At 46.3% G+C, this 12,586-nt stretch overlaps 1 protein-coding gene across 2 annotated transcripts in view; it reads right to left on the bottom strand.

Moving 5' to 3' along the window:
* Positions 1 to 3,097: 3,097 nt before the first annotated feature.
* Positions 3,098 to 12,586, bottom strand: part of LOC110480705 (galactosylgalactosylxylosylprotein 3-beta-glucuronosyltransferase 1) — a 28,079-nt gene continuing 18,590 nt past the window's right edge. Inside the window, exons 2-6 of one of the 2 annotated variants that reach the window (XM_021548845.3) lie at positions 12,312 to 12,456; positions 11,501 to 12,039; positions 10,001 to 10,297; positions 9,395 to 9,502; positions 3,098 to 6,384 (exon numbers count right to left, since the gene is read on the bottom strand). In XM_021548845.3, coding sequence (XP_021404520.2) covers positions 9,416 to 9,502; positions 10,001 to 10,297; positions 11,501 to 12,039; positions 12,312 to 12,423 — 1,035 coding nt within the window. In that variant the 5' untranslated portion in view covers positions 12,424 to 12,456 and the 3' untranslated portion in view covers positions 3,098 to 6,384; positions 9,395 to 9,415. Of the gene's footprint in view, positions 6,385 to 9,394; positions 9,503 to 10,000; positions 10,298 to 11,500; positions 12,040 to 12,311; positions 12,461 to 12,586 lie in introns of both variants that reach the window. The other variant, XM_021548843.3, reaches the window with a different exon arrangement.

Here is a 12,586-nt window from a genome sequence, read left to right as displayed (position 1 = left end):
CACTCCAACTCTCCACCAACCAGCTAACCCACTCTTTTATAACACCCATCCTTACTGGACCATCCTTATTGGCCACAGCTGTGCCCTATTAAGGGCAGGGCTGTTCCTACTCTTTGGTAATTAGTACAGCTGCAACTCCTCAGGGGTGAGATTGCCTTCAGCACTATCTCTATTCTCTCACAATCCATCCTCCCGCAGGGTTGGACCAGATGATAACCAGTGGTCTCTTCCAGTCTTACCTGTTCTGTGATTCATGGAGCATGTGCTGCTGTTTGCCTTCCAAATGGGATGGCATGGCAAGAAGATGGGGGGAGGGAGTGATACCACTTTTATGAGGAGTTGGGAGTACTCTTGCTTCAGAGTTGGACTGAGATGTATAGGACACATCTATGGGAAACTTGATCTCAGTCACTCTCTTGTGCAGAACAAACCATTATTCAATTAAAGCGGATTGCTTAAGGCCTAGATGCAAATTGTCATCATTTCACATTTAATTTTAACTTAATTGGGTTTTTAAATAAAAAATGTAGAGAACATTTATTTTCCCCGGGCAAACTCTTGCTGTACTGAAATCCATGCAATGCTGCTGCCACAAAGGTTGCTTTTTTTGTACACCATAATGAGCCTTTACTGTTTACATTCTTCTTGTGCCATTCCCTCTACAATCACAGCAAACCCACCCTACTTGCCTTCCCCTCCATAAAACAAAGCAACACTTGCTGTTCTGATGATAGCTCCAGCAAGTACAATGCCAAGGACAGGAAAGAATTAATCTCTGCATCAGCTGTGAAACAAAGAAAGGAATCAAGATTTTCATGGTATGACCTGGAGCTGCAGACGGCAATTGTTTCAGGGCCAGTAGTGCTATATGATCCTTTTGCAATCCCTCCTTGGGCCACAGTAGGAAATCTCAATGTAGGAAGAATTTGGACAAAGCATGTGTGCCTCCCTGTCTTGGAGAGGGAGCAGCTGGACCATTAGAGCTGCCCCACATCAGTGACTGCTAACTTCCTTGTAGTCAGGGCTTAGTTGTAAAAATTGCCACCCCGTGCTAGTTCTTGGGCAGAAGAAGCAGATCAGATGGAAACAGCCTAGCCTAATCTGTATTTTCACCTGTGTGTGTATTTGTTCTCCAGACTGGAAAACTAAATAAAGCTAGGCAGATCAGCTGTCTGCAGAGGAGCCAGCCAGCGTGTGTTTCTGTGCAGGCTTGCAGAGCTCAATCTCCAGAGAGATTGTCTCCCTCAGGACCCTTCCAAACCAACTACAGCTCCTCTCCTTCCCCTTCAAACCATCAGCACTGAAATGAGTGGATCATAAACCCAATCACAAGCCTTTTCCTCACCAGAAAGCCAGGAAGAGCGAAGTACAGGTCAGAACTTCATGGTGCCAGCAGGTCTGAGCCTTTTCAAGGTCATAGTGCTCCTGTTTTAAACAGAGCTGTGGAAAATAGGGTGTGTTTTGAATAAAAAATGAATTGGATTGCTTAAATGCAAAAAAAAAAAAAAAAAGTAACTGTCTCCACTGAAGTGTGGAAGGGAGGTGGGGGGGGGGGGAATTTTAGCAACCTTTGCACAGAGATTTATTGAGAGCAGTAATGGAGAAAAACAATGTGAGACTGGATCTGTAAGAACCAGGCACCGGGCTGGCTTCACAGTCAAAGGTCTGCCTTTCTCATTTTCACACAGCTCTCTGGGAAATTAAATGGAATGCATACAAACCGCCCCCCCCCCCAAAAAAAAAAACCCAAACAAAAAAACAACAAAAAAAAACCCTGAACAAAAAAGTCCCAAACCAAACGAAAATACCATCTTCAGCAGAGCTTGAAATTAAGTTTATGTGAAAGCCTCTGGATTGTCCCAAGGGAGAGGGCTTTTCCTCCCTCCAAGTGTGGTTTCACCTCCAATCAGGCCTGAATGTGATGAGAGACTGAGTGCCTCACTCTGTTTAATAAGATTCATCCTTGCTTGCTCATTTTCTCTCCCTTTCTCCTCCCTCCCTGCCCTGTCTCCTGGGGGCTGCACTAGATCCTTACTGAAAGTGCAGCAAAGTGGCTTTGGGAAGCTTTGCCTTGAAAATGCAGGGCCTGAGGAGGGGAAGAACAGCTGGTGTGACAGTGGTTTATAGTAGGCTGGGTGCTCATACAGTGCTGCTCAATGGGCATTATCCAGTGCTCTCTCAGCCCCCAGGGTTTCCATTAAGGCAAGAGGAAAGTAGCATTAGTCCTTCTACAGGTGGATGCCTTCAGCCAAGCAGAGCTGTCTCTCATTTTTGGGAAGTGAGGTGCTTTTAAACCATGACACCGTGTTTTCTAGTGAGGTGCATGTTTCAAGTACTTTGGTCACACCAGCTCTTTCTCAGCCTTTTGAAGGATCTTAGCTTGTAAACTTCACATTGTTCTTCTAGCAACACCTTTGTGAATGTGATGTTTTATTACACAGGTATGAATTTGGCTTGTTCTCTAGTATGCTACATTTTCAGCAAGGCTTCCTCAGAAGAGTTTTAAAACTACTTCCATGTTTCTGAGAGGTGAATGCCCTGCTGTTAAAAAACCTGGATAGCTGATGTCATGTACCTTGGACCAGGGATAGAATGAATTAGTGAGAGCTTTAGAAACCATTTCTGGATATCCAAACTTCTCCCAGGCTTGTGGAAGAGCCAACAGTGGGCTCTTATCACACAGACATTTCACTAATACAGCTTGTGGCACCCTTCCCTGTCAGATGGAGAACTCATTGCCTGCCCTATGCTTTGACCACTACTCACTTCTGAGTCCTGGTCACGCCTTTACAGAGCAATCTCAGTAGGGATGGGCACCATGCCCAAAATGACTGCTCGAGATGCCATGAGACTGTGGAGTTTAGACTGTATTCTTCTGTCTCCTGTTTCCTTTATCTCCATAATGCAGGCAGCCGTCTCAGGGACCTGAAATGTTTTTGCTTGGCTTTCACTTGTAACATTTAGGTCAGAGGAAGAGAGAAATGAGTAGCCTTGAAATGAGAACACTTTAAATAGATACTTTTCCCATTATAGATCCACTGTGTTTTCCCAGAAAAGGAGTAAGGACTTAGGCTGCAGACAAGACAATGCAATATCATACTATTCACATCATATTTAATAATGCTCTAGTACCATTCAATATAAATAAATAACCATTAAAAAGTACTTTCTTGACATTCTCTTTTGTTCATCAATAGTATTTTCTGCAACAGGAAAGGTTAGTAATATTCACTGGTTGGTGAGTTGGATGAATCTGAGAGAACATGAATATCAGGTACTAATATGCTAGTAAAAACCAGGCGCTGGGATGCCTTCTCTTGTTTAAACACTCCAGGCTTGATCTGTGGCTTCCCCTCCTTACTGCACTCACTTCCCCTGAAGCCTGTAACCCTGATAGCTGCTTCTGTCCTGGGCTCCCCTGCTCTGTGGGCAAACAGCCATCTTAACTTGTGGTGCCTGTTACTCACTCAGCCTTATCTGATATGCCTTGGCCAGCAGCAGTCCTGGCTGTCCTCAGGCTGCTCCACAGGGAAAAGAGTATTTGTGCTGAACAGGTCCATCTGTCTGCTAGCCTGGAATGTCAGCTGTCCAGACAAGGTCTCAGTTCTGTACAACATAGTGACTGACAGAACTTTTTGATTCACAGAAGGTCTGCTCTACAGGGCCAGGCTGGGGCAAGAATGGAGATGGTGCAATAGGGCTGGTCTTGAGAGCCAACTCTGACCAAGACTGAACTGACAGTCTTGTACATACAGGAAGAGTAATTTTGCTTTGTTGTAAGGTTGTAGAGAGAACAACTCTAAAAATATTGTGTGGTGGGATCTGTTGCAATGGGAATAGATCCTTGCTACAAACACTCACTGTCAGTGCCTAAACCCTATGTAAGACCTGTGTGAGGTTAAAGGCCAGAGAATTAATCACCACATCTCCTGTTCATACGGGCAGAAACTTTGCCCATCTCAGAGGAGAAAATGGAGGATCATAAATCAACTCCTTTATTCCCTTGCTCTTACTCATTCACTGAAACCACAAAGAAGGGAACTTAATCTTGGGTTAATGCAGGGTAGAAACCCTGGAGCCCTGGTGGCAGGATGGGCTGGCAAAGTCCCCTCCAGTGCAAGCCCTGCTACCTTCTGCAGAGGGCAGAACAAAAAGCTCTGACAAATGCAGAGTGAAAAGCATTCTGTGGATGCTGGACTTTTTTCATGCTATGCAGTGCCAGTAAGCTCTGTAAGGACCTTTCTACAGTCCAGAGAATGCATTGCTTTCCCACCCCATTCAGTATTTTCTTCACTCTGAGACAGCTGGCAGGGTGACCTTGTACTGCTGGTGTGTTTATCCAGACAGGCCCTGGCCTTAGCCTCACTAAATACCGTCTCCATTTCTCTAGTTGTTACCTATTCTTTGATTTCTTCTGTCTCTCTCTCTCTCTGAAAGGAGGCATCTCATCCCCTGTGCCTCTCCCATACTTTGGTCCCCTCCTATAGCAGGATGTGTGGCTGCTCCTTCTCCACTGAGGGAATATGGACCAACTCCCTCTCTCATGTACCCTTCAAAGAGCCCCCTTCATGGAGGCTTCCTGAGAGCCCATGGGGACTGTCTGCTAAGGCAGTCCTTTGCTCATGTTTTTACTTCAGTGTGATTGCTTGGGAGGCAGAAACTTAGTACCACCTACGTTTGTTGCATAAAAGAACTGTAATTTCCTTCGCTGTACTGCCCCCCTTGCTGTGTTTCTGATTATTTTGCCAGTTTAAGATACCATTGTAAAGAAACCCCAGGGAGCACAGAACATATGACATTCATCGGTGAACACTAAGCTCTACTGTTCTGAGGCAAGGAGGAAAATATTCTTTCTTCATAAATATGTCATGTGACCTAAGCTAAAAACCAAAACTAAACAAGGAATATGCAGAGAAGAATTCTAGTATAAATAAATCAACAAATAAATAAGTTTCCTGCTAGCCCTGAATTCCTTGGGCAGGGGATGACTCAGTTGCTTATAACTTTCTCCCAGCTGTGAAATCCTTGATGTATTTTGAATGCCTTAAGCCTTGTTTCTCATAGCCTGAGTGAAGAAGGTTTTTAGGATCTGCTCAGAGGGGTTTCTGGGTCATTCAAGGAATCTTCCTGGAAAAGTCACAGCGACACCACTCCCCACGCACACATATGGTACCAACACTTGTGCTTTTAATCCAGTGCATCCTTCCTTCGGTCCTCATTTGCACCTCCTGTTTTGTAGGCTGCCTCCCACCTGGCTGTCTTCCTGTTTTATTGAAGGAAAGGGAAACCCTTCCACATGACACGGACTCCTCTCTCTTCACAGCACCACACAAAGTTCAGCTGGAAAACCTTGCCACATTTGTTGTCATGTGTGTGCTCAAGATAGGTTTTCTGATGATGTCTCCACATTCCTTGATGTTCTCACAGCAGATGAGTGCAGGCTGAGGGTTCCTCTTCTCTGAGCACTTCTTGCCCACCTCCCTCTCTGGAGGTCTTGGAAGCAAGTCCATGCACATGATTTGAGGCTCCTGGAGCACCTGATGGTGCTGCAGCTGGCTTCCAGGCCTTGAACATGTTTAAGTCTGCCCATCTTTCCCCTGCTTTCTGCTCTCTGCAGCAAGACACAGAGGCATGGCCTCTGAGGTACAGTACCTGCACGTCTCCCAAAGCAGGAGATGAACTTCATCCAGAGGGGTCTGTGCCTGGGGATCTCAGATGGCATTTTCCAAAACAACCTTAAGCAGGGACAGTTCAAGATCTGAGCTGAGGGATAGGCACCACATCCCTTCTGAACTCCCAAACCCCAAATGAGGTTTGTCAGCACAGCTTCCTCTCCAACACTGAAGGCTGGTCTATGTACATATCAGAGTGCATCCCTCAGAGGGACAGACTCTCATGCCAGCTTTGCTTTAAAGCTGTTTTGAGAGCACACCAGCCTCAGGCCAACAAGTCCACGTTTGTGCTTTAGTGACAACTACTGTCCTTTAATTACTGCAGTTTGCAGTTGCTGGACTGAAGCTCAGGTTTTGCAAAATGCCAGGAGAGACCTTTGGAAAACCTGCACCCATCCTGGATTTCAGCCTCTGTGCTGGCACAGCAGAGAATGAAGATCACATCTAGTAAGTTTTAACAAATGGTTAACAAACAGGGCCCAGAGGGGAAGGGAAGCACTCCTCTCCTAGGTGGGGAGGATCTCAGGGCATCACCTAAGCTCTGTCCTTCCTTATTACCACCACTTTGGGCAATGGGGGCTGTTTGGAGTGGTGACATTTCGGGGTGTTTGTCATCCTCCAGCAGTGGAGCAGAGCGCTGGGCAGGACAGGCAGGGTGCAGAGTTGCTATGGTTGCTGATGAGCTTTCAGGAACAATCACAGCCCTCTGCCTCTGTCAAAACAAACACAAAGCGAGGTAAGAAGGTGTAAATACAACATGGCTATCCCCCCTGGCTCAGGCAAACACCTTGCAGGCATCAGTGAACAGGTTCCTCAACCACATTGTGCATGGCTTTGGGCAGGGATATGGCTGAAGAGCTGCTTGTTCTATCTGTCCTAGAGTCTTAGCTGGGAGATTTTATTTACGAATTAGAGAAAGTTTCTGACAGGTTTTTTTTGTCTGCATTTAAAGTCATTATTTTAACTTCTTTGATAATTTTTTAAAAGAAAGAATAGGAAGATGAGATCTCTATTCAGTCTGTCTGGAAGCTGTGAAATGCAGATGAACCTTCTCTATTTCCAAATTTCACAATAGCAGGAGTCCTATGCTAACCTGAGCACACTCTTCTCTTTTGGATGCCTGTAAATAAAAATTAGCAATAATAATAGGTAGTTTTTAAAACACCAGTCTTCTGTGATAGTTTTCAGGACTTTAAGAAAGAAAAATATGAAGTGAAATTAATCTCCATCTCCTCAGGAGGCAAAGCCTGTGTTTCAAAGGTGTTTCAATACAGTTGGCAGGGATGTATGCTGTGATAGCTTTGGGCTGCTCTGTGGCAAGCAGCCATGCAAGTGGTCCAATTAGAGATTAGGGGAGTAGCAAATCCCACACCAGGCAATGCCTGCCTGACTCATATCTGCAGGATTTAAAGGGAAGGAGGGCTCTGGGAGGTCTTGGACTTAACTGGCTTGATCTGATCCTCAAGGAGGACTAATTGCCAGGAGGGAAAGGTGGAAACATTCTTCCTATTGTGTCTAAGAACAGAAGATCCTCAGGGGAGTAATTTTGCCTCTTTTTTTTCTCAGCACTGGCTTACCTAGATCATGTCTATCAATGTTCAGAAGCTCAGCAGCCTTGATAGTATGAACTTCCAATACACAAGCCTTCAGCAGAGATCTCAATTTAATTTTTTAAGAAATGCAATCTAACGATTTTGCTTGATTGTCATTGATTGTCAAGCAATTTACCTTGCATATGTCTCCTGGAGTAGATGCCACCTGCTACCTTGACATGTCAGAGCAGCTGCCCCACATGACAGACAGTGGTGCAGAAGGGACTGTGGTCAAACTGACTGCTAATGCAAGTGCAAAGATCCTTAAAAATCTGCGTGGCTTATCCAGCCAACAGTCTGATTGAAACCATTGGAGAGGATGGCTTGGATTAAGGTGCAAGTCCTGCTGGTGAGTCAGTGGCAGTGTCTTGATCTTTTAAGCTGGTTGCTTTCCTTTCCCACAACAAATCACTCATGGGAAGCCATTCTCACGAGACTCCATAGCTGGTTCATTACATTTCTTATGGAGGATGGCTGAGTGCTTGGCCAGGGAAAGAGGTGAGGACAAAAGAGCCCATCCATAAACAGCACATTTGTGAAAACATTACAACCACACTGTGCATCTCCAATGGAGCAGTCAGCCCCTCCTCCAGCAAGGAGGGTCTACTATCGGAGTTTTTATAGGTCTGCTCATCCTGTACAAAGTAAGTGATTCCTCCATTGCAGTTAATTGGTCTGTGAGTCCTTATGAGCTGAGTTTGGGCAATCATAGCTTTAGGCAACTGCAGACTCAGATGGGTGAGTGTGCAAAATGAGCCTGTTGTTGCTAGTTGATCTCACAAAAGCACTGGTGCAAAGAGGAGCTGCTGCCTAAACACAGGTATCTTGCATCATTTATGAGTTTCTACGATATCTGTAATATTAATTGAAAACTGTCAGAAATGGTACAGGGTTTGTGCCCTGTAGGAGGTACAGGTAGGCTACCCCAGGGTCCCTATGGTGGCACCATGTGTCTGTCTTTAGATAACTGACTCCAGTGCCTTCCATCTGCTGGTGGATGTGCAGGTACTGGGATTGCTTTGCTCTGTTTGTGTGGTTGTCACTCAGAGATGATGAAGTGCTGTGGCAATGCTGAGTGCAGCTACTAGTGATGGACACAGGAGATCAGTGCAGGAGTTTAAATGCTCATGGCTGCCTGTATAAAATCTGTCAGTTTTATTTCCACTGGTAGAGCTGAGCTGAGGTGTATATTGGGGTCAAAACTTAAAGCGCTCCTGGAATGTCTTCCAAAGTAGGATTAAATAATTCAGCATCCTGTGTCCTGACACAGTTATGACTGATTTCAGAAAGAGCTGGGTACTCCAAAATTGAGATAGTTTTTATTCTTTTTGGAGTTTTGGGGCAGGAATCTGCCATTGACATCAGAGGGCATGGCATCTGGACGCTTCTTCATCATCATTCTCTTTCTAAGAACACATCAGTGATCTCTGGCACATTCCTGCCTCACCCATGGTGGTTGCCACAACCCCCCATCCTGCTGTTGAACCTGGCTCTGTGAACTGCAAAGGCACTCCTTAGTGCATTCTCTGTCTCTCCTCAGCAGCAGATGTTCTCCTGGGAGCATTGGTACCCAGCACCTCAAACTGAGACAGTCTGTGTAGGCTGTGCTTTGCTGGTTCCTGTTCTGAGGTGCTCTGAGCATTACATCAGCCTTTCCTTGCTGCACCCACACCACAGCTGTTCCTTCAGGATGAAAGCTGAAGGGGGATGCAAGAAACACTGCACAGGTGGCAGGGCTGCTGGGACAAAAGGTTGCCTGCAGGAGTGTGATCTCCTTCCTGTAGGAATGCTGTAGGACAATTCCCACACCAAAGGGAGTTTGCAGCTGGATGAAAGAGTCCAGGGGCAAGGAGTTTGGCTTGTCATTAATACTGAGTGAAACTGGGAAATTCTGCTGTCACTTTTCTCTCTGTCAGGCAAAGCTCCCATATGGTCTGCAAGGAGGCTTGAATGAGCAAGAAATACAGAGCATACGTGCATAAAGATGAGAATCTACTTCTTGTCCAAAGGGTGACATGGTGAATTACCAGAGCAGTCACATAGGCAGTTTTTGAGGAAATAATAGCAGAAATAAGGAATCAGGTACAGATTATATGCCTTGCTAAAACCAATAAAGACAAAGATACTCACACCCTGGAGCTGGCTCTCTGCTTACACTTCCACTCTGGGGTCTGTAAACCCACGCTTGCCTTCATTAACCAGAGTGGGCCTCTCAGTTCTTGTGTGCCAGACCAACACCTAGAGGTAAGCACAAAGAGTTCAGGGCATTCTGAATAGCATGGAAACTATGAGCATGGAAACTATGTGAGCCTCACTGGTGAAAAGTAAGGCTCACAGCTGTTTGAAGCAAGTGATTGGAAGGGGTTCATCCTGGGAGACACTTTACAGGCACATGAAAAAGTGACAAGGAGGAGGGATCATTCTAAAGCAAAATTCCAGACTCAACCCTCTGCCAATCCTCCTGGATTTTGGAGAAGTAATCTGGGCACAAATTGTACATCTGAGCTTCTTTATTAACACAGAATGCCTAGCACTGCTCCTTCGCTCTCTCTGAGCTTCACATCTGTGAAGAATTTAGCAGGCTTTGTCCATCTGTCTGTCCCAGCATCATTTGGCACTGACATGTGCCAGCACAGGGCAGGCAGAATGGAAGGTGGAAGAGTGTGGCAGGAGGCTGTAAAAGCAGCCAGGACCCTGCAAGGAGACTGTATCTTTGAGATTTCTTGTACTACTCACCTTTGTGCAGTTAGCTGCTTTGGGCTCCAGCCCATCCATAGTCACCAAATCCTTCAGCAGACTCGTTTCCTGGTACCCTCCTTTAACTCCCTCCAGCTTGAAACTGGCGTGAGGCTTCTCCAAAATCAACTTGATGCTGATGGCAAATCCGGCCATGTCAATAGCGAAGGGGCGATTCGGGTCAAAGACGGTTTTCCAGCCCACCACCTTCCCTGCTGGGCTCACTTTTGGGGATTCATATCGCAGCCCCCCAACGAAAGCCACCGGCCAGACCGAGACCCGCCTCGTGTAGCGCATCTGTGTGCCAGAAAGAGACAGTGCCGTGAGAATTCAACCCCGCCACGTTTGTCCCAGCCCGTCAGTGCTCCACACTCTGCTTTCATTGGCACCTGTCCTCCCCCACGGACTTCCTACACAATCACATTGCTCTTGGCAGCACAAGCTCTAGTGCACCTGAGCTGCTGCTTGAACAGCTACAGCTTCCACAGGCTCAAGGCAAATTCTTAGCACAGCAAACTCACTGCTTTTCTGTGCCCACATTCACTCCTGCAGAAGAATGAAAACCTCTGGTTTTCTCATCCCATTTGAACGTTTACCTTTTTGTTATGGTCAAATTTTATCAATTTTGTAAATGCCAAATACTACTTTTACCAAGCCTCTAGCTCTGTATTACCAGCTCCATGCACTCCAGCTTCACACTCATGCAAGTAATCTCCCTGAGTAATCTTTGTCCTCATCTATTCCAATTTATCCCCCTACCTCCTGCCTTGTTTTTCCATCCGTGGCTACTGCCTAGAAGTGTGGGGGTTTATTGAAATTGTCAGAAAGGATCTGGAAGTAAGTAGAAAAGGATGACCTTAACAGAGACCTAACAACTCTGAAGACTGGAAATATGTTGTGATGCATAATTCTGTTCTTCAAGTGGCTTAGTACAGTTTGGCTTAAATTGGTGACAAGACAGTTTACTGGATTTTTGCAAATTTACAATAGGCTTGGCATCTCTACAAAAGCCAGGTCTCCAGCAGAAGTCTGGGCAAGCCTCAGTGATCCCAGAGGCACAGCCCTGTTGTGGTGGCTGGGACTTGGAGAACTGAAGGGCAGCCAAGGAATAAAGGTGGATAGAAAGTCAGACAACTCTTCCATCATCCCCTAACCATCACACCCCTACAACAATGCAGATTTACACCTTGCCAGAAGTTTGTCTTTGGTGCTTATTTAAATTAGGTCAGCTCTCCCTGAGGAGAGGTATAAATTCTAAGGTACACATCCTGTGGTCCCTGGCAAGAAGAACTCTAGCTGAGGCAATGATGTTTGAGTGGCTGTTCACATCCACAGCCTATAGCAGGGCAAATATGTTCTTTGCCCTTTCAGCTTGCATCTGCCCTATACCCAGCTGCCACTGCATGCAGAATGGGTGAGGTCTTTGCAAGTGCAACTGGGCTTAAGAGGCTCTGCAGCTCGATCCTGTTTTTCTGTCCCATGGAATTTTATGTCTCTTACCTCCTCAAAGAGCTCCAGGCTGTAGGTGTTATCATCATCAGCAAAATAGACTACTCCTTCTGGAGGTGCGGTGTTGCTGAAGCTGTCCCTCAGCCAGTGCAGCCCCAGGTTCCTCTGCAGTGTTCCCCTTGGGGTGTGGGATGGGATCCAGGACAGACCCAGCTTCAGGCTCTTGGGTGTCTCCACATTGAGGTGGGTGAAGTTGAGCCCAGCCTTCTCCAGCAGGTTGGATACAAGGTTGGTCCTCCGTGGAGAGTCCTCCACCACCACCCAGTGCAGGTTCTGCACGTGGAGGAAGGTGTTGGCCAGACGGGTCAGCTCAGCTTTTTGCACTGGCCGGGTGTAGGTAGGGGTGATAACAAAGATGGTTGGCAGGGTGTCTGACCATGGGGGAGGCCTGGAGTACACATAATTCTGGATGATTTTAGGTGTTGCCCCTATGCTTTGGTGCTGCCGAGTGCATGATGGGAAGACTTCTTCTCTCAGTGCAGATGTACTGTTAAGGAGAGCTTTAGAGGTCACGTTCTCATCTGTCTCTTCTAGGACAAAACAAAGGAAGAAAGAGGAAAAAAAGCCATGACAGAGGACTAATGACTATCAGGCTGCCTCCTGCCTCTGTACAGAGTTAGTACTGCATCCTCTCTCCAAAGCCAGGTACATGTTTAACATGCTCTTAACAACAGTTTATATTCCTGCAAACTCCAAGGGGACCTGCAGGCAGGTCTTTGTTTAACCCTCCCCATGAGAGAGCATCCCTGCTGAGAAGTCATCACAGCCACCAGCACACTGATAGGAGAAGTTTTGTACTTACTTCTCAGCAGGCTGAGGTAGTGGGTGGTTGGGTACTGGTGCCACAAGGTTAGGAGAAGAGCCCATGGCAAGGCAATCAGGAGCGTGGTAAGAAGGTTACGTCTCCTCAGCATGCTGCAGGGAGCTTCCAATGCCCAGGCATCTCTCTACCTCTCAGAAAAGAGAAAAGAGTAAGGCCTTCAAAATACAAGTCACCAAAAATACAGGGAGGCATGACAAATGTTTGGCCCTGGCCCACCAAAGTGTTGTGTGAGTTTACAAGGAGCTTCATTAACG

The sequence above is a fragment of the Lonchura striata genome, chromosome 2 (genome assembly GCF_046129695.1).
Source record: "Lonchura striata isolate bLonStr1 chromosome 2, bLonStr1.mat, whole genome shotgun sequence".
In the NCBI taxonomy this organism is placed as follows: domain Eukaryota; kingdom Metazoa; phylum Chordata; class Aves; order Passeriformes; family Estrildidae; genus Lonchura; species Lonchura striata.
This window is presented reverse-complemented; position numbering and strand designations above follow the sequence as displayed.